The sequence below is a fragment of the Lactuca sativa genome, chromosome 8 (genome assembly GCF_002870075.4).
Source record: "Lactuca sativa cultivar Salinas chromosome 8, Lsat_Salinas_v11, whole genome shotgun sequence".
Lineage (NCBI taxonomy): Eukaryota > Viridiplantae > Streptophyta > Magnoliopsida > Asterales > Asteraceae > Lactuca > Lactuca sativa.
Genome location: NC_056630.2, coordinates 35,294,703 through 35,314,122, shown reverse-complemented (window position 1 = coordinate 35,314,122; position 19,420 = coordinate 35,294,703). Strand labels below are relative to the sequence as shown.

The 19,420-nt window shown below is 33.0% G+C and overlaps 2 protein-coding genes and 1 long non-coding RNA gene across 5 annotated transcripts; 2 read left to right on the top strand and 1 right to left on the bottom strand.

Moving 5' to 3' along the window:
• The first annotated feature begins 482 nt into the window (after positions 1-482).
• Positions 483-8,052, top strand: LOC111878433 (uncharacterized). Its single transcript, XR_002845729.3, has 2 exons — positions 483-1,569; positions 2,375-8,052. It is a non-coding gene; the product is annotated as an uncharacterized LOC111878433 (long non-coding RNA).
• Positions 6,659-11,762, bottom strand: LOC111878431 (catalase). 3 transcript variants are annotated; one of them, XM_023874932.1, is made up of 9 exons: positions 11,712-11,762; positions 11,530-11,628; positions 9,021-9,050; positions 8,557-8,931; positions 7,703-8,479; positions 7,491-7,580; positions 7,316-7,383; positions 7,131-7,224; positions 6,659-7,046 (listed from the first exon to the last, which is right to left on the bottom strand). In XM_023874932.1, exons 1-9 carry the CDS (start codon positions 11,745-11,747, stop codon positions 6,987-6,989), a joined length of 1,629 nt encoding a protein of 542 aa, XP_023730700.1. In that variant the 5' UTR covers positions 11,748-11,762; the 3' UTR covers positions 6,659-6,986. The 3 variants fall into 3 exon arrangements, with proteins under 3 accessions (XP_023730700.1, XP_023730701.1, XP_023730702.1); XM_023874933.1 differs by lacking the exon at positions 9,021-9,050; XM_023874934.3 differs by lacking the exons at positions 9,021-9,050; positions 11,712-11,762 and having other exon boundaries at positions 11,530-11,647.
• An 864-nt stretch (positions 11,763-12,626) lies between these two features.
• On the top strand, positions 12,627-13,159 carry LOC128127685 (uncharacterized). Its single transcript, XM_052766350.1, has 2 exons — positions 12,627-12,655; positions 12,784-13,159. Exons 1-2 carry the CDS (start codon positions 12,627-12,629, stop codon positions 13,157-13,159), a joined length of 405 nt encoding a protein of 134 aa, XP_052622310.1.
• The last annotated feature ends 6,261 nt before the right edge of the window (positions 13,160-19,420 follow it).

Sequence of the window (19,420 nt, the reverse complement as noted above, 5' to 3'; positions counted from 1 at the left end):
ACCTAGTTTTTTATGATAGATTTGTGACAGGTTTGAAACTGCCTTGTGGCAGTTTTTGCAGTTTCCAGACATAAGGAGTTGTATCTCGTTTTTTATCATTTTTTATGGTAAACGAGAAGTTCATAACATTCTTCATTCTCCGAGTTTTATTCGGTTGACTTTTCAATTGTGTCATCGAAATATTTCAATCTGAAAGTACATCACGACTTTCAGAGAATTCAAGCAATCGGTTTACCTCAGTTTTCTAACACAAACTAGCACATCGAGTTAACATAGAAACAATTAAGAAATCCAAACACAAAGTAGGGCAGCAGATGTGATAATCATGAATTTGTGATGATATGTATCGTTCTTTAAGGTGATCGTGTTTGTAAAAGTTTTACAGTTATTTTAATTATTTTTCTTTAAATCAAAAAAGATAAAGCAATGCCGGATTTTAAAATTTGTTAAAAAAAAAAAAGTTTATATAATTATTTTTATTTTTTAAAATCAGAAAGATAAAGCAATGCGGGAGTCTAAAACTTGTCAAAACCCGATCCAATAGCCAAAACAAGGCAAATTCACTTTTTACAATTGGGTTAATCCACTAATCTTTTTAAGATCACATATGAAGACATGATGGAAAAGAAACACGATATTTTGACTGATACTTTATACACAAAATCTCATGTAAGGGAAACCGGTTTTTTATGCTAGTGTGGGTCCCATGATCTTATAATTTGTGTAGAGGTGAAAAAACCGAGGAGAGTAGGAGTGCTATAAAGCCATAAATAAAATATTAGAGTTTATGAAACTATTTAAAAATATAAACAAGTTGCATAAAGTGCCCCAAAGTTTGTGTTAGTTTTCATAAACACACTCAAATGGTCATACTTCAAGCAATAGACATGTTCATTTTCAAATTCACTAACTGAACTTTATATAACAGAATAATCACCTGCATTTTATTTTTATTTATTCTCATATAAGAAAAAAGGTAAGTCACTAGAACCCAATATAATTAGACACGTGAATTGTGATTTAGATTGAAGGGTTTTATTGAATACATATTGTTATTAGGGTGTTTTATGAAACTATCTATAACTTAGAGGTCTTTTGGAAAATATTAATAAATTAGAACGCCATACCTCTATTTCCTTATCCCAACTTTTGGAGCTTATCTAAATTAAAAAAGAACCACTCGTGTCAGGTTGATGACATGGACCTCTTATAAAATGACACGTGTTCATGAATGCTTTGATACGTGTGCTCATCAACTCCATATCCACTCTGTTAGGTGTGAACACATATAGATGCCTTTTGATAAGGTTTCTTTTGTTTTAATTTGGCCACAAAAATTATTAATTTCTGGATCTTTCAATTTCCTTTTTATTCCCATGACAACTCTTTTTTTGTTTGTATTTGTAGGTTGTATAATTTTTAAAAACCACTAAAAATGTTTATTTTAGAAATCAAAACTTTAAATATACCAGTCAGGCCAAGAGTTTAAAAGGTTGAGGTTTTTTCCACTTATAACCTTGTTGTCATGTTTTCACACCAAAAGGTTGAGGTTTTTTCCATTTATAACAGGTATGTTTCTATAAGTTAATTGTATATTATATGAACATGATATGATATAAAAGATATATATCTTTTTGTTTTATATTTCTCAACTACTGGGATAAGAAATATACTTGATGTGGTTAAGATAATTATAAAAGCCCCATCAACAATATATGCAAATACACCAACCTTCCAAATATGGTAAAAATTGTTAATCGCTTTTCTTCATATTTAGCTTAGTTAAATGCTAGTAACATTACATTTATTAAAAAAGTATGTTTAAGACCAAAGTACTTGTTGCCTAAAAATCTAAAATACAGAAGTTCATTCACCCTTTGTGGATGTTTAGCTTGATAATTTGGTTAAACCTCTGAACAAATGTTGATCGATTTTTATATATACAGTATATATTTAGCTTAGATTCTGAACATAACATGTGCAGTGATTATAATTGTTACTAGTATATCCAAATGCCAATCATTATAATGATTGTACTTTCTCTGAGTTATGATGTTATTTGATAAAAATATTGTTTGATTACTATATTTCATTATTATACTCTGTATATTACAAACATTATAATAGACCTCAAGCATCTAATTCTTGAAAACCTTTTCGATCAAATATTAATTTAGACTTGAGTTGAAGTTCATATACATAGGAACCCATACGGTTGATATATAGTAATATAGTTTGCATATGGATACAAGTTGGTGAACTTGTGTATTGAAGATAATCATAATGAGACCACTACATGGGATATCATAAGAGTATAGTGTTTCTTGCATGATTTTTTATTAATACAATTTTTTTATTTAATGATCTTGTGTAGCATATTATGCATAAGTCATCCACTTTGATGCAATATTTAATCACATAATCCACTTTGATGCAATATTTAAGGCTGAGATAGGATTTGACCCTCCTCCATGACAGTAATGATGTTTTGCCCCTTGATAGAACAAGAGCAAGGAAATACATGCACACTCTGATATGGGTTATATATACCGGATCACAAATCTAAAAGGCGTTTCAATAGTCCTTACATCGTATACGCAAACACCAATTGACTTCATCTCACACCCAATAAGTACTCTAACTTCCCGATACTGTGAATTTATTTAAGATTGAAAGAAATAATGTTTCAAGATGGAAGATATCAAGGCTTAAGGACTTGTTTAATTTCCATGGAAATTCATGATAGACAACGATTGTGCAAAAGGCTATGCGAAACCTAATTAAGAAAAATTGGCCAAGAATTGTTGAAATGGCCTCAAATGTAATTCACAAAATAAAAGAACGTTGTGAATATCTTTTTTGCTAGATGGTTATTTTGTGATAGATTTGAAAAATAGGTCATTCTACTATATCGACCCCTCCTATTTTGGTAATTTTAGTGATTATCATCGTTCTTTCTTCACAAAAGAAAAAGCCTTTTTCACTTCCTTGTGATATGGTGGTGTTCTTGTGGACACTATAAGAGGGCGTGGACATTTAAGCCTAGATTCAAGAACAAAATTACAAACTTTGAAGCTGTTATGTTACAAATTTCTAACGATCCGCTCCAAAACTTAATTACATGAGAGAAAGGAAAGGAAGCGGGAAGATTTGGAAAAATCATTGCTCTTGAGTTATTTATTATTGGAAAGAAGAAAAGATAAAGGAATGGAAGATTCATGTTAATTTTTTCTACCAATTGTCCTCCCAAATCGGAAGTGATCGGAGAGAAAGGAAAGGAAGATCAATTCATTTCTTTCTTTTCTTTTATTGTCTTTTATTTTTCTTTCCTTTAATGAATTAGGAGTTTTATCGGGTGAGGTACGATTTTGGTTCCACCAGTTTTGTTTTTATATGTAAATCGAATTCTCCCACATTAGAGTTATCCGATTACTTCCATCCTAAGTTATTATCCAAAGCTAACATTTACATATATTTGGTTACTTAGAGATTTTAGGATTTTTGTTAGAGGTTTATAAATATTGTCTTAGCTTTTTTGGAACCATAGAATATTTTATAAAACACTAACAAGGTGCTAGTGAGAAAAGAACAAAGTGCAAGGCCGTAAAATACTAATGAGGGGTTGTGCAATAAACCAACTCAACTCATGATATAGTTCTTTCACTTATTACAAGTCCATAAAAATGATTGCGGTACTATATCATCAAAAATATTAACTTTATAAGGTCTACCGGTTCCAAAGAGCAAGGACTTACGAAACTTCCATACAACCCAAAAAAGAGGTGATGATAACCACATCATAACATTATGTGATGCACCAAATTAAGCTTCATGATATCTGCCTATTTTATCTAATCAACCACCATAGCATTAAAAAGGGCAACCAAATTCCACCACCGCACAACAAGAACCCAAATGTCTAGAATAACGAAGCACATAGAAAACAAATGTGGGACAGTCTATGTGACCTTTTCACAAAGCGGAAAAAGAGTAGAACCCAAGTGTATTCCTTGGTCATCTAAACTAGCACATGTTAGAATACGATTTATAAATACCCTCCACATGAATATATTCAACTTAATCGAGACTAGATTATTCCATCTCGTTGAATAAATATTTGTGGGAATGCCTCGTCGAAGAGACTAAATAAACCCTGTTAAATCTAACAACCATTGCAGAATGTCATTTTAATGAAACAATGTGTATAACTTCATCTTGGGTTAAAATCTTTTGGAGTTACTGGCCTTTGTCCTTCAAACAATGCATGTATGGATTAAACGCGTGTTTAACTACCTACAAATGATCCAAAATGTATGGAAGGTACTACGTACTTCTAAAGGCTTTTGGTAATAGGAGTTTTGAGATATTGATATCTTATAACTCATTTGTTGAAGAAAACCATTTGATCCATAATAACCCCTATTAAATCCAACAACCATTGCAAAATGTCATTTTAATCAAAAGTGTCAATGGTTGAATTAACCTTCATCTTTACAAGACAAGATGAGAGCATTACTCGTTCAAGCCGACTATCATGATGTACTAAATGTTTTTGGAAGCAACAGACTTAGGGGGTATTTGGGAGTGTTTTTTGAACTCTAAAAGTGCTTTTAGATAGAAGTGTTTATTTGCTTATAGCGATGATAAAAGGAGTTTTATAAAAAAGTATTTGGGTAAGCTTTTATAGTAAAAAAGTCAATAAGTCAATAAGTAATGTTTGGTTTAAAAAATGTTTTTTGAAATTATTTTGGTTGAAAAGCTATAAACAGTTTCAAAAAGTCACTTTTTACATGCTTATTAAAAAGTGTTTTTTGAAACTTATGGAAAAGCTATTCTAAAAAGTGTTTTTGAGTTTGTCAAACACTTTTTTTTACTTGTTAGCTTTTGAAAAAGCCAATAAGCAAATAAGCAATTTTAAAATGCAATCCCAAACACCCCTAAATAAAAGATCTGGATATTTGACATCATCCATAATGTGTATGATTTCATCTTGGGTTGAACTCCTTTGGAGATACTACCCATTGCCCTTCCAATTATTGTTGTTGCATGTATGGGATCAAGCACATCTTCAACCACCTTCATATGATCCAAAATGTTTGGAAGTTACTACGTATTTTTATAGGCTTTTGGTAATGGGAGTTTTAAGATATTGATATCCTATCAATCATTTGTCGAAGAAACTCATTTAGAGTTTCGAGCTTTTTCTTCGTTTTGGTTTTCAAATTATCGTATATATTTACTTTTGTACTGATCATTCATTCACCCTTCATATATATTTAAGACTTCTTTAATATCAGTAAGAAAGAGTTTAACTAAACGTTGATCTCAACCTCAAAAAATGAGAGCAATACCGGATACCGCTGGACTAGAAGCCTTTTGGTAAGTAAACGTTGAATAAATTTAAAAATTGTTCGGCTTGTTCAAGCATTTAATATCGTAAGACATTTTTGTATATTTGATATTGTAAGGTATTTTAATGGCTAGACGATTATTTTGTCGAAAGACGTTTAGCATTCACAACATCGTGTTTTATGGTATTACTTTTTTAATATCACATCTCTAATTTTGGATTCAATTAGTCGAGTCGGTATCTTGTGGTATTTTACTACAAGTTTCCACGTAAATTTGTGTATTTTTATTATAGTTGATATTTATAACATGTTTACTTTGTATTTCATGTGGAAGATTTTGATTATATTTTTACTTTTTTCTATTTGTTTAGTGCTCCCAAAATCCAATAAATAAATAAATAATAGTGCGTTTAAGCCTCCCAAAATCCAATAAATAAATAAATAATAGTGCGTTTAAGCCGGACACTATAAGTGGCTCACGTCTTAAAATTGTAGTCACTATCTAATGACATCTAACATAGTCAAAATAGGTTGGTATGCTGTAATGAATTTAAATACGCTAATAATATATCACGTAGACTATATGTTTGTTGATTTATTTCTTTGTATTTAGTAAAAAAAATGTCACAAAAGTCTAATTTGATTAAGATTTTTGACATTTAAAGTCAATGAACAAATATATATTTTAAGAAAATCGAAATGACACTGTATTACCTGATTTGAGATTATCTTCAAGGCCTTTCGCATAACAATATCAAACTTCATAAGTGAAATGTTGTGTTGTCAGGCTCTGCACGCAAACAAAAGGGGTTAAAGCATCTTGTGCCATATGTCGGCCCAAGAAAACCCCAAAAATCAAATTAGTTATTAAAAAAAATGGTATAACAAGTGAATTGATAATTTGTCAAGAGCTATTTCATACCATATGATCAAGGAGTTGACCATGAATGAATCACATGGAACTAAACCTTCGTGATCAAAATGCCATGTTGAGGTTGAGGCTAGTGTAAAAGACAGATAATTGAATAGCAGCTTCCAACTTCCACCGTATAACATCAAGCCAAGTAGGGCAATATTTAACATTTCATACACAACCATTCATTATGAGTTATGACATGGTATAAAATCATCATTTTGTTTTGGAAAATCCGGTTTAAAAATTACGTAGTACAACAGTCACATTTAATATTTTATCTAAATGAAAGCCCATCAGAGTTGCTATTCGGCTTTTCATTTGGATAAAATGTAAGCCCAATCAATTCCATGTGTGATGTGTCAAACATAAAGAAGAAAATCAACCCACCACATTTACAATCCAACTCCAAGTATCAAATAGATTGCAAAAGAACAAGATTACATGTAAAAGTAACAACTTACATATTACATAACACGTGACCCATAAAGTATATAGGCTTTCGCTTTACAGACCCGAACCTGAAACACAGTAACTCAGCACATCGAAGTGTGCTCTTATTCTAAGTTCCAGGCTCCTTAAAGTACACGAAAATATTACATAATAAAAAGATAGTACACAACAACATTGACACCATTTGTGCAACAAACTTAAGAGACAGACCTTGACCTTGACATTGACCCGTTGACCACACTCAAACAATCGTCCCAAAACGTTTATGTTCAATAACTGGGCCGCACACTGAGCCTTGAGGCTATCTTCTGGCCCAAAGACTGGTCAGCCTGCAAAAAAATCACCCAAAAATTAAAATTACAACCAAACAAGATTAAAAAGGGGGACATTGTTACATGAATATTAGAACATACCTGGGTCCAGTAAGAGATCCAAATGCTGCGGAGCTCATGGGTGACCCGTGGGTCGGACAACATCTTAACCATTCGGTGAATGAATCGTTCTTGCCTATAAATAAAATTAACAGTTTATAAAATTGATGGAATCTTGAAACAATTATAGAAAAAACAAATGAGATATAATAATAATTAATAACTACCTGTCAGGTTCCCAGGATCTGTATCTCTCTCCTGGCTGCTTGAAATCGTTAAATTTTGGGATCACAGTCTGCATCGAAAAGAAACCATAGTTATTTACTTTTGTGTTTTTTCTTTCTAATGCTCGTATTTGATAAAACTGAGTCATAGAAGAAACCAAGGAAACAAGAAACTAACCCTTTCACGGGTTCCAGTAACCCTAGCAGAATTGATCGGGTATTTCTGAGCATGTTGAACACGATCATACCTCGAAGGGAAGTAATCAACCTGGAAGAAATCCATCGCATGTATTTTAGAAAGTTTTGATTTTGGTTATATCTTTTTCTTATAATGAAACCCACAAATTTTTATGAACTAATTAAAGATAACAAAATGAAAAGATAACCCACCTCTTCATCTCTATGCATGAAGTTCATATTTCCATCATAATGATTGTTATGATGAGCACATTTGGGGGCGTTGACCGGAAGTTGAAGATAATTCGGTCCAAGACGATGCCTTTGAGTATCGGAATACGCAAAGATTCTCCCTTGAAGCATCTTATCATCGGAATAGTAGATTCCGGGGACAACAAGTCCGGGATTGAACGCCAATTGTTCATTCTCAGCAAAGAAGTTATCAATGTTCTTGTTCAAAACCATACGCCCAACCGGCTGCAAAGGTACCACATCTTCCGGCCATACCATCGTTCCATCAAGTGGGTCAAAGTCAAGCCTGTCTTCATGATCCGGGTCAATAACTTGCAGAAAAAGCTTCCATTCCGGGAAATTCCCAGCTGCAATGGAGTCGTAAAGATCTTGTGTTGCATGGCTGTGATTAGCTCCTCCGATCTTGATCGCTTCTTCATCCATTAAGCACTTAACCCCACACGTGGGTTTCCATGTGAACTTCACATAGTGTGTTTTCCCCTCTTTGTTAACTAGAGTTAAAGTGTTAACACTTGACCCTTCCATGTGTCTGTAATCAGTTGGAATCCCAACATCATCCAGCCAGAATGTCATCGTGTTCAAACTTTCTGGATGGTGTGAGAGAAAGTCGAGAATTCTCCAGTCTTCTTGGATATGTGATTTAGGGTTTGGCTTAAATGCATGGATCACATCTGGGAATGCCATTGCATCACGAGTGAAGAACACAGGGAAGTTGTTTCCCACAATATCAAAGTTACCCTGAAAGTTCAAAAAGTTTTCAATCAACAATTCAACATAATCATATTCGTATTCACTATTTATCAAAGCTTAATTACCTCTCTGGTGTAAAACTTGGTTGCAAAACCTCGGGGGTCTCTGATGGTTTCAGGGCTTCCACGTTCATGGATGACAGTAGAGAAACGAACAATCGTCGGAGTTTGAACTCCGGGAGCACGGAGGAAATCAGCGCAGGTGAGATGAGTGATGTCATGTGTGACCTCGAAGAAACCCTTTGCACTAGCACCTCTTGCATGGACTATACGTTCTGGGATCCTTTCACGAGTGAAATTCGCAAGTTTTTCGATCAGATGATAATCTTCAAGGAGAATCGGACCTCTGTTTCCAACAGTCAGTGATGCGGTGTTGTTGTAGACTGGTAAACCGGCGTTTGTTGTCCAGAATGGGGAATTGTAAGCACTTGAAGGGCGTTGCTGCAACAAGACAACAAATCGAAGAATTAGTGAACGAAAATGTCACTGATCCATTTCGATTAAAAAGATAACAGTTTATCCGTAATTACATCAGGGGGAGGGAGGATGAGTTTCGATTCCTGCACAATCGGACGATAGATTCAGCTCCTTGGTTTATTATAGAGTTGATTTTACACGATAAATCATACGAAATTTACTCAGAGTATACACTTCTGATGTCGTTGAGAACAAGAAAACAGAATTACAAATCCAACTATACATAACATCTGACGCTAAATGATTTCATCGATTGCAAGAAGAAAAAAAAAGTTAAGATCGGTGTCAAGATTAAACAAGCATAAGATATTCACACGGTGGCCGCCGGTAGCAACAGTTCTGCAGGAGACGGGAGGTGTTCTGTAAAGGTGACAGACTGACAGAATTTTTCATATGTTTTTAATAATATATTTCAATTTTAAATTAAAATATAAATATTATTTCATGTCCTAAAAAAATATATGGTTTTTACTTTGTAGTTTGTACAACCATTAAAGGTGAAAAGTTAAAATATAAGGTTATATTGTTTTATCAAATAACAAATTTTAATTATTAATATCATTAGATTTATTATTATTTTTATTTTATGTAAATGTTACATATATAACATATCATCAATTATTTTAAAGTAAATGAAAATTTCTATGTAGATAATAAAAAGGGGTGATTTTATAATGTTAAATGCTTGAAAATATTTATTTTATATAAATTAGTAAATTGATAATCTTTCTACACATCTGATATCGCTGATCTAAAGTCTTTTAATAATAATAATAATAATAATAATAATAATAATAAAAAAGCATACTATATTATGTAGTAAGCTTCGTATTAGAGTACGATATATATTTTTAGACCAAAATCTTTTTCAAAACGATTTGTGTTTTTTGATGGTCTGTCTAATTTTGACTTTGTGATAAGCTAAGATGCATAGAAATTAATTGATCCGGTTCAGTTAAAAATGATTGGCAAACAGTAGATATTTATTTGTGATTTTATTAGATCGGTTAAAAATATTTATTATATAAATTGGATCGATTGTTAGATGATAATCCAGATCCAAGAGAAACCGAACCTATTTGATTCAATTATTATTCTTGGATTCATGTAACTGGATTCATCCAATTATCATTTGATTGACCCATTCAATTATTATCCAATATTCCAATTCATATAAATTTATCAATACGTTTATTTGTATATTTTAAATATAAAGAAAAGTTTATTAACATTATAATGAAAAAATACAATTAAAATATGAAATCATAACCCCTAATTCCCACAAAGTAATTATTCATTCACGCAACCACAACTCAAACCGATGAACAACCCTAATAACCTATATTCATTTGTTTTAATCAAAAGTATTGGATATTCAATAAATCTTTAAACTTATTTGTTAAGTTCTATATTTAATTACATGTTATTTTTCTAACACAAAAGAAATAATTGTTATCGTAATAAATTATACAGATTTAAGTATGAGATTAATAAATTTGTTGCTCGTGTATTAAAATAAGAGAAGAACACATGAAATATAATTACATATTTTCTAATATTTTGTTTGTACTAAGAGGAGAAGAATAAAATGCATCAAATTGTATAAGATCTTGTACACGTCATGATGTTTGGATTTCAAGACCATCCGATCTTACTAAATTCTATATTTGTTGAGAAAACAAACTACTTTTAGTATTTTCAGTTTTAAATTTATATTTATAAACTAGTTTTGTAAATTTAATTTAGTCATTAAATTTTCCCACAATAATAGTCAATATTATTTTTTCAAAATTGAAATTATTATTAAAAGTACTTTAAACAACAAGCAAACATTTATTATTGAAATGATGGCACACCGCACATACTACATCAAATCAAACATAACTAATAGCGTGATATTGTATGTGACTGTAAGAGTGATAAAAATATTATTCTGTAAGTTTTATATATATATGTATGTCTATCTTTATAAAAGCAAATACTATGAACGTCAATTAAATAACAAGTATACCAAGGTCCAAGTATTTCTATAAAAATAGATCTTATTACTTAAACCGGAACACATCTCGTGATCACATAAAAGAAACTGACCTTCAAATGCTTGAGCAAACCTTGATCCAGTTCAAATAGGTCCGGTTCTCTAGACTTATATATATGAGCTTAAGCTCTGACTCGATTCATACACTTGCACTCATATATCTAAACTGAGTATATATATATATATATATATATATATATATATATATATATATATATATATATATATATATATATATACTGTAGCACATACAAACATCAACATTTTTGTATATACTATATATAATAAAATTATAAAAATCATATGATCCAAAGAGAAAAATAAAAATAAATGTGGTGTATACTATCACATGCAATAAGAATACGATGATCGTTCAAAACTGAGTGATATGAAAAGATTTTTTTAACAAAGTAGGTTTGTGAAACTTTTTCGAAATAAAGATCAAAAACAATATATCCCATCATTCCAAACATCATCATTGTATGCATGAAAGAGTTGTACAAAGCGGCATTCGAGAGTTGTACCTTGTAGGGATCCATGATCCTGATGAGAGTGAAGACTGAAGAGGAGAAGGAAGAGAGAAGCTTTCCGCTTGTACGTCCTTTCAATGCAAATGCTTGAGACTTATTTATAAGGAAAATATCTTATGTTTAGTCATTTAGATTGCATAAAATTAAATAAAATATAATTTAATATAGATTTTTACTTGATAAGTATTGAGGTACAGTATGCAGGTGTACATGCTATACGCTATAATCGGAGAAACGAGAGACAGGTTTGGATATCATTTAAAAACAAGTGTGGGTCCAACTCCATGTGGGTCAATTTGACCCGGCATTAACATTTATTTCTCTTTTAATAAACTAATTTTAGGATATAGTATACTGATGTATTTCATGTTCGATATATAAATAATTCGGCCATTAATGATGTATTTCAGGTTCGAAGTGTTAGTAATATCCAAAGTAATAATTCAACAAATAATACTAAAAGTTATACGTTGCTTTACGGAAATTTATAGAAAATTCTTAATATTCCGAAAGAAAATTAATAAATTCTTAAATTTTATTTTTTTAACGGAAAGGTCCCGACTATTTAATTTTTTTCAATAGAAAAAGCTAAAGAAACCGGCAAATTTATTCAACTTAACCATTTTTTACTTGTTCAGTAGGTCATGGGACCAAATTGTTAACGTTTACAAAATAATGAGATTTTTCTGCAGATTTCGTCAAAATTTACTCTAATAAATAAAGGTTTTTTTGTCACATGTCACACTCACATTCAATTTGTCAAATGTCATTTTATGGTTATTTTGAATTAATTTTTATTCCACATATCATTTTATAGGTTTTTCTATTTTAATAAATTTCACATAATACTTTAATTTTATAATTACAATAAATATAGTAATAAATTAATATCAATTTCATTAATAGATTTATCTTTTTATTTCAAAATTCTCAAATTAAAGCCCATTAGTTTACTTTGTTTATTTATTTAAATTTAACAGATAAAAAAATCAATATTAATAATTCATTATTTTTCTTATTTTTCATATAAATCCAAAGTTCTTAAATATTTAAGTCTTTATATTTATTTGTTTAATTAACTCATGTAATACATGGGTCTTACATCTAGTTTCTATATAATGTATAAACGTATTTTTTATGTATTTAGTGGCGGTGGTGTTAGTGGCGGTAGTGATAGTGGTAGGGGTGGTTTCGAATGTGGCGGAGGTGGTGGCAATAGTTGAGGTGACGTTTGTACTAGTGATGAAGGTGGAGGTGTGGTGGTGGTCGGAAGGGTGGTGGTGGTGTTTGTGAAAGTGGTGATAGTGGCGGAAACGACATAGATGATGATGGTGTTGGTGCCGACAACAATGACGGTGGTCGTGATGGTGGTGGTGGTGTTAGGGTTTGTGGCGGTGGTAGTGGTCATGGAGGTGTTGTTCGTAGTTGTGGCGGTGGCAACTGTGGAGGTGACAATGGTGACATAGGTGTTGGTGGTGGTCTTGGTAGTGGTTATGGAGGCGGCGTTGGTGGTTGCTGCAGTGGCAACATAGGTAATAGTGGTTGTGTTGGGCCGCAAAGCTGCCCCGTTCAAAGCTGCCCCACACCAATAGCTACCACACCAGTATCAAAGCAACATAGGTAATAGTGGTCTTGGTAGTGGTTATGGAGGCGACGTTCTCGTACAACAATAGCTACCACACCAGTATCAAAGTTGCCCCGTTCGAAGCCCTCTATGGCCGCAAATGCAGGTCGCCTCTGTGTTGGGCCGAAGTGGGGGACACACAACTAGCAAAAGGACGAGCAACAGACAACACGCTCACTGGACCAGAATTCATAAGGGAAACTACGGAAAAGATTGTTCAGATCCGAGAACGTCTAAAAGCATCAAGGGACAGACAAAAGAGTTACGCGGATAAAAGACGGAAACCCTTAGAATTCCAGGTTGGAGATCGAGTCCTACTAAAAGTCTCGTCCTGGAAAGGTTTAATACGCTTCGGAAAACGTGGGAAACTAAACCCAAGATACATCGGACCATTCGAGATCCTTGCCAGGATCAGTCCAGTGGCGTACAAACTTCGATTACCTCAGGAGCTCCACAACGTACACCCTACCTTTCACGTATCAAACCTAAAAAAGTGCTAGTCCGATGAGACCCTTGTCATCCCTCTAGACGAAATTGCAATAAATGAAAATCTCCAATTCGTAGAAGAGCCAGTAGAGATCATGGATCGGGAAATAAAAATGACTAAACAAAGTCGCATACCTATTGTAAAGGTCCGCTGGAACGCCAAGCGAGGACCTGAATACACCTGGGAACGCGAGGATCAGATGAAACAAAAGTACCCGCATCTTTTCCCTAACCTGTAAACTCTATCTTAGATTAAATATCGGGACGAAATTCCCCTAACGGGGGGATGATGTGACAATCCTATATTTTCCAAAAGCAGTGTAACACTCAAAAGACAAATACAACGAAATTAACCTCAAAAATAAAGTGTTCAAATATCTAAATTGGGATGCATCAAATATTAGATATCGTGCCAAGGTTTCCAAAAACTTAAAGAACGTTCAAAACCGGGTTATATTGAAGAAATTATAACCACTCGTATATTTACGACACACCGTTAAAATGCTATTTAACGTAAAAAGTGAAATTTCAATAAAATGCATTTTAGCCTTAAGTATCTAAACAAAAGTTGTAGAGTTCGTTAAACTGTAAACATACATAAAAAGATCGCCCAAAATGGACTTCGTATGAAGAAGTTACGAATTTCCTAAGTTTCGTAGCAGTAGTAGAGGGCTAAAAACTCGAATTGAAGATCGGGTGTTATTTAGCTATCGCCACCTAAACGAAAGTTGAAGGCCTCCACGATAGGAGTAAAATTATAAAAAGACAAACGAAAACCAACGTCGAATAAAGAAACTATGAATTTTTAACGGACTTTAGCAGTCCCGGCCTATTAAAAATATATCATTAAAAATAAAGTCAAAACTAGCCGACGGAGTCTAAATGAAAGTTGTAGAGCATAATCTCACCTACGCGTAGATATAAAGAACGCGAAAAACGGAGCCCATACGCGAAAGTTACGGAATTTAGAAGATGGGAGACTGGATTACGCCCAGCGTAATCCAAGATCACGCCCAGCGTACTAGACCCAATGTCAAGTCCCATCGGCTCGAGTGCTCTACGCTAGCTAGACCGGAGTCGTAAGCCGTGACGCATTTTTACGCCTCGCGTAACCGAAGTACGCCCCGCGTAACGCGTACGCCCAGCATACTCCGGTGGTACGCCCCGCGTACGCGATCCTCCAGCCCTATAAATAGAGGGTTTGAGCTACGGGTCTTGACACATATCTCTCATATCCTCTCTCACTTTCACACACCCTAGAGCTCCAGAGACCATCCCGACACCCTCGGTTTCCGTACCCGAGCCCCCGACGAAATATCTACGCTACCGAGATCCCCGAAGAGCCCGAAGGCGCAGCTTTCCGCGGTCGAAGCTCTGCTCAACTCAAGCCTCTCTCTCTTCAAACCAAACAAGTGAGTTCATACCCCTACCTTTCAATTCTTTTCATGTTTTAGGGGGGAAATACAAGTACATTACAAGTCAAAGTATCATTTTATAAACAAAAATGTAATATCTATCTTATAGAGTATCGATACAAACATCTTTATGTATAAAGGGCTATTATATCACCAAGTTATTTTCACCAAATGGAACATACTTTTTGAAAAACTATAATGGGTATAGTTAGTAACGTTTTTACATATACATCTTGAAAAACGAAATACACTCAAAAGAAGTAATGTTATTCTTATTGTAAATCTATTTATACTAAGCAATGTGAGATATTCAAACTTCAACGTACTCTTATGTATGCATTTCAAGTCCTGTATTATATACCATAATCTCTTGGAGGGAGAGCGTGATACTTGTGTATAGATCTATACGGGATTGACAACCCCGCACCTAAACTATTAGCTATAGTTAGACCGACAGGTCTGGGGTGACAAAGGTCATAACACTACAACACCTGAAGAATGTTGTTACAAGCAGTCAGTGTCAATAGTATGGTTATAAAACTCACATAAAAGTATAAAAACAAGTTTGATTTACGAGATTCATATATGCATACAGTTTTCTACATTACTTTTCATACCAAGTTATCTTTATCATTCAAAGTACGAAAAATACTAATGCACTCCAACTCTGGAAACTTTTCGAACCATTTATAGAAAATATTGGATTTTCTGAAAACCTCATTTACCGATTTGCTACCAAAAAGGATATACTTTTCAACATAAAACACTCATGAACTCACCAACTTAATTGTTGACACTTTTTCAAAACCACTTGTATTTCTCAGGGAATCAGCTTTTGAAGAAGGAACGCTAAGGACGTTTACTATTACATTCATATCATCATACTGTAATATTCTTTTGAAAACATGTATAATGCAACAATGCACGTTTTTATTATATATATGATGGATGTGTACTTTCTTTACAATATCCAATTGTTATGATACTACGTGAAGTCATCCACCCTCGAATGTTTCAAACATTCTGGTTTGGGGGTGTGACAGATTGGTATCAGAGCATTGTTTATAGTGAACTAAGTATATCGAACCACATATGATATACAAACTATAAATACAAAGGGGACCAAAAACCCTCTGACAAAACGTTTTCATAAACAATATGCATACATTTTTACTCGCATGTATCAGTCTCGTATCATGACAAAGTTTTCTAAAAACTATTAAGGCAAGTTGCGACACTACGATTGGGCCTTGGAGTATATAATCAAATCGAGAATAAATATAGCCTGATCAACTATATTTATCCTAGATTTGACCAACGTACGTCAAGGAATGGTCGTAGTGGACAACAAGCCAACAACTTACCAAATACAAATTATTTTAGATTCGCCAATTGGAAATACTATAGGAGTATTGTTATAAATAATTGTACAATGAAAAACTTGCGCTCCGTAAGGATATAGTTAAACGTAGGATGTCGCTAAATAGAAATTTCTTTTCTTATAAAATTCTCATACCTCCATCCTAGTACATACAAATGGCCGAATTCCATTTACCAGGAGATCCCTACTACCCAAACCAAGGCAACAGTGGATGGATAGAAGAAGACTCGGAGAAAGACCCAGAGGAAATCGAAGAGGAGGTCGAAGAAGAATTCGAAGAGGAAGTTGAAGAAGAATTCAAATTCGAAGTCGGAGATGAATTCGAAGTCGACGAGGAGATCGTGGAAATTACTAGCGGAATAGACTCCGAGCCGGAAGTAATCGACCCTCCCGCTCCTCATTCTCCCGAAGTCAGACCATATCAGCCAAGACCAATCCCCATCTGGGGAAGCCATCTCTACTACTGGAGCCGTCAACTAGGTGTACGCCCTCCATTCGGCAAGTGTCGAGATTTTTACAATGTCAGTGGGGGAGGCTCAGCTGATCGAGCACTTCCTGTTATTGTGGGTTGGGACCAATGTACGAGCTAGACCCATTATTATGGGTTGGGCCCAATGTACGGGCTAGGCCCAATGATATGTGATATTTTGGGGAACTCACTAAGTTATGTGCTTACGGCTTATGTTTATGGTTTCAGGTACTTCCGGTTTGAAAAGGAGGGTCTGGCGTGACTGCACAACATCTCCCAGAGTTTATTTCATATTGATAATTTTTACTCTGATGTTTAAATGCTATTTCTATCTTGAATGGTTTTAAGAACAATTTGTTATATAATTTTTTGTGTTTAAAAATGAAATTTTTCCTTGGATTTTCGGGACATTATAATATATATATATATATATATATATATATATATATATATATATATATATATGTGTGTGTGTGTGTGGTCATTACTCTCCAACAAATTGTAGTTAAATAAAATCAAATTGTTTAATTTTCAACCCGAAAAATAAGAAAATAAATTATAAAAACCAAAATCAATTGATTTTTCAATCCAAAAAAACCGAAACTAAATAATAAAAATTGAAATTGAATTGTTTTTCAAAAAATAATAATAATAATAATAATAATAATAATAATAATAATAATAATAATAACAATTGAATTGACATCAGTATATATCGATATAATTTTTTTTATAGTGAACAAAATATTATAAATTTTGATATATAAAGTTTTTTTCTAAAAATAATCCTTAATAATTTTTTTAAAAATAGGTAATGGTCAAAAAATGTTCAAAATTTCGGTGTTTTTTTTAAGAATAGATATTACATGTATGACCTGCATTATAAGCCAATATAAAACTATAATCCAAAAATATATAATTTATAGTAGACAATAAAATTTAATGATTAAACCTAAAAAATGACAAAATAGTATATATATATATATATATATATATATATATATATATATATATATATATATATATATATATATATATAGAGAGAGAGAGAGAGAGAGAGAGAGGGATGTTCATATGTGGATCAATAACTATTGTGTGGTTGTAGGACCAATAAGATTTTAGAAAAATAATAAATAATTAAATAATCTAATAAGGGAAGATAAGTAATATTATATATAAATTTAATAATAACCAAAAATAAAATCCTTAAATCATGGATGAATCCATTTAAATCATGGATGTCATCAATAACCTTAAGTCGACTTCGTTAACACCACGCCACCGTCCTCTACATCACCATCGATCAGATGATGAGTAGTACGATCGTGAAGAGGGATAGGATCAATAATAGAAGAAAAGAAATCCAGAAGAAGATGAAAGGTTCATTGGTTGCACACTTATCAGTTCAGGCAGGTCAAATCTCCTTCAATTCGTTGCTTCCTCAGAATAATAACAATCCTTCCTTGTTTTTAGATTCTTGATAAGGAGGTTCACAGTCCATCAAAATATGAGTCGTCTACAAGTGTTAACAAGACCCGATTAAGCAAGCGCGCCATTAATCTATGGTCATGGTTGAGTTTGGCGATTTTGAAACCTAAACCACCCGTCTGATGTTCATTGTCACATCTGATTCGGATGATTCGCTTCAATCTCAAATCAAAGAGAGAAGTTTGTCGGCAACCCTCCTCACCGTCAGTCCTCGATTCCTCTTTCACTCTCGTTCTGTGATGATAGGACCACGAAAATGGGTGTGGGTAACAATGAAGCCACGAAAAAGAGCAATAGAAATTTATTTTTGGGATGGATAAGTTTATCCAATCAAATGCCCATTCTTTGGCTGCCATTTTAGAAGTTGGGGAGGTATTATCGGGATTTTTGGAAAAGGTTAGCCCATGTTCTCTCACTATTATAATTTTTAGTTTTCTTATTGTAATTTTAATTGTTTCTTACATGTGTTTCAACCGAGGTTTTCTAATTGTTTCTCACTATTATAATTTCTAGTTTTCATTCTTTAAATCTCGTACACCTCTTATCTTATGCAGGCATGTTATCTTCTTTCCCCCTTTTCTAATTTAGTTAATTAAGTTTCGTTTACATATTTTTCCCATTATCTTCCGGTCATAGTAATACTACTGGATAGTAGATACCAACAATCTTCTTCTTGATCTGTGATTGAGTATAAGTTTTCAAGAAATATGTGACCAATATTTATCTTTGAGAGTTGTACTTGTATTTCACTTGACAATATATGATGTGTATATTCATGCTTGTATGTGTTTAATAGGTCTTTGATGGACATAACAAAAGAACAAAGTATAAACAGTAACATCAATATGTGTGTAGAATACTCATAAACTTATTCTATTAGAATATTTAAATGATCATTTGGTTAGAAATAACACGATTCTATTAAAATATACAACCATTCATTCTATTAGAATCTTATAGCAATATAATGTGGTATGCATTCTATTTTGGAAGCTTGGACTGTAATTTGTGAATTTTGTTTA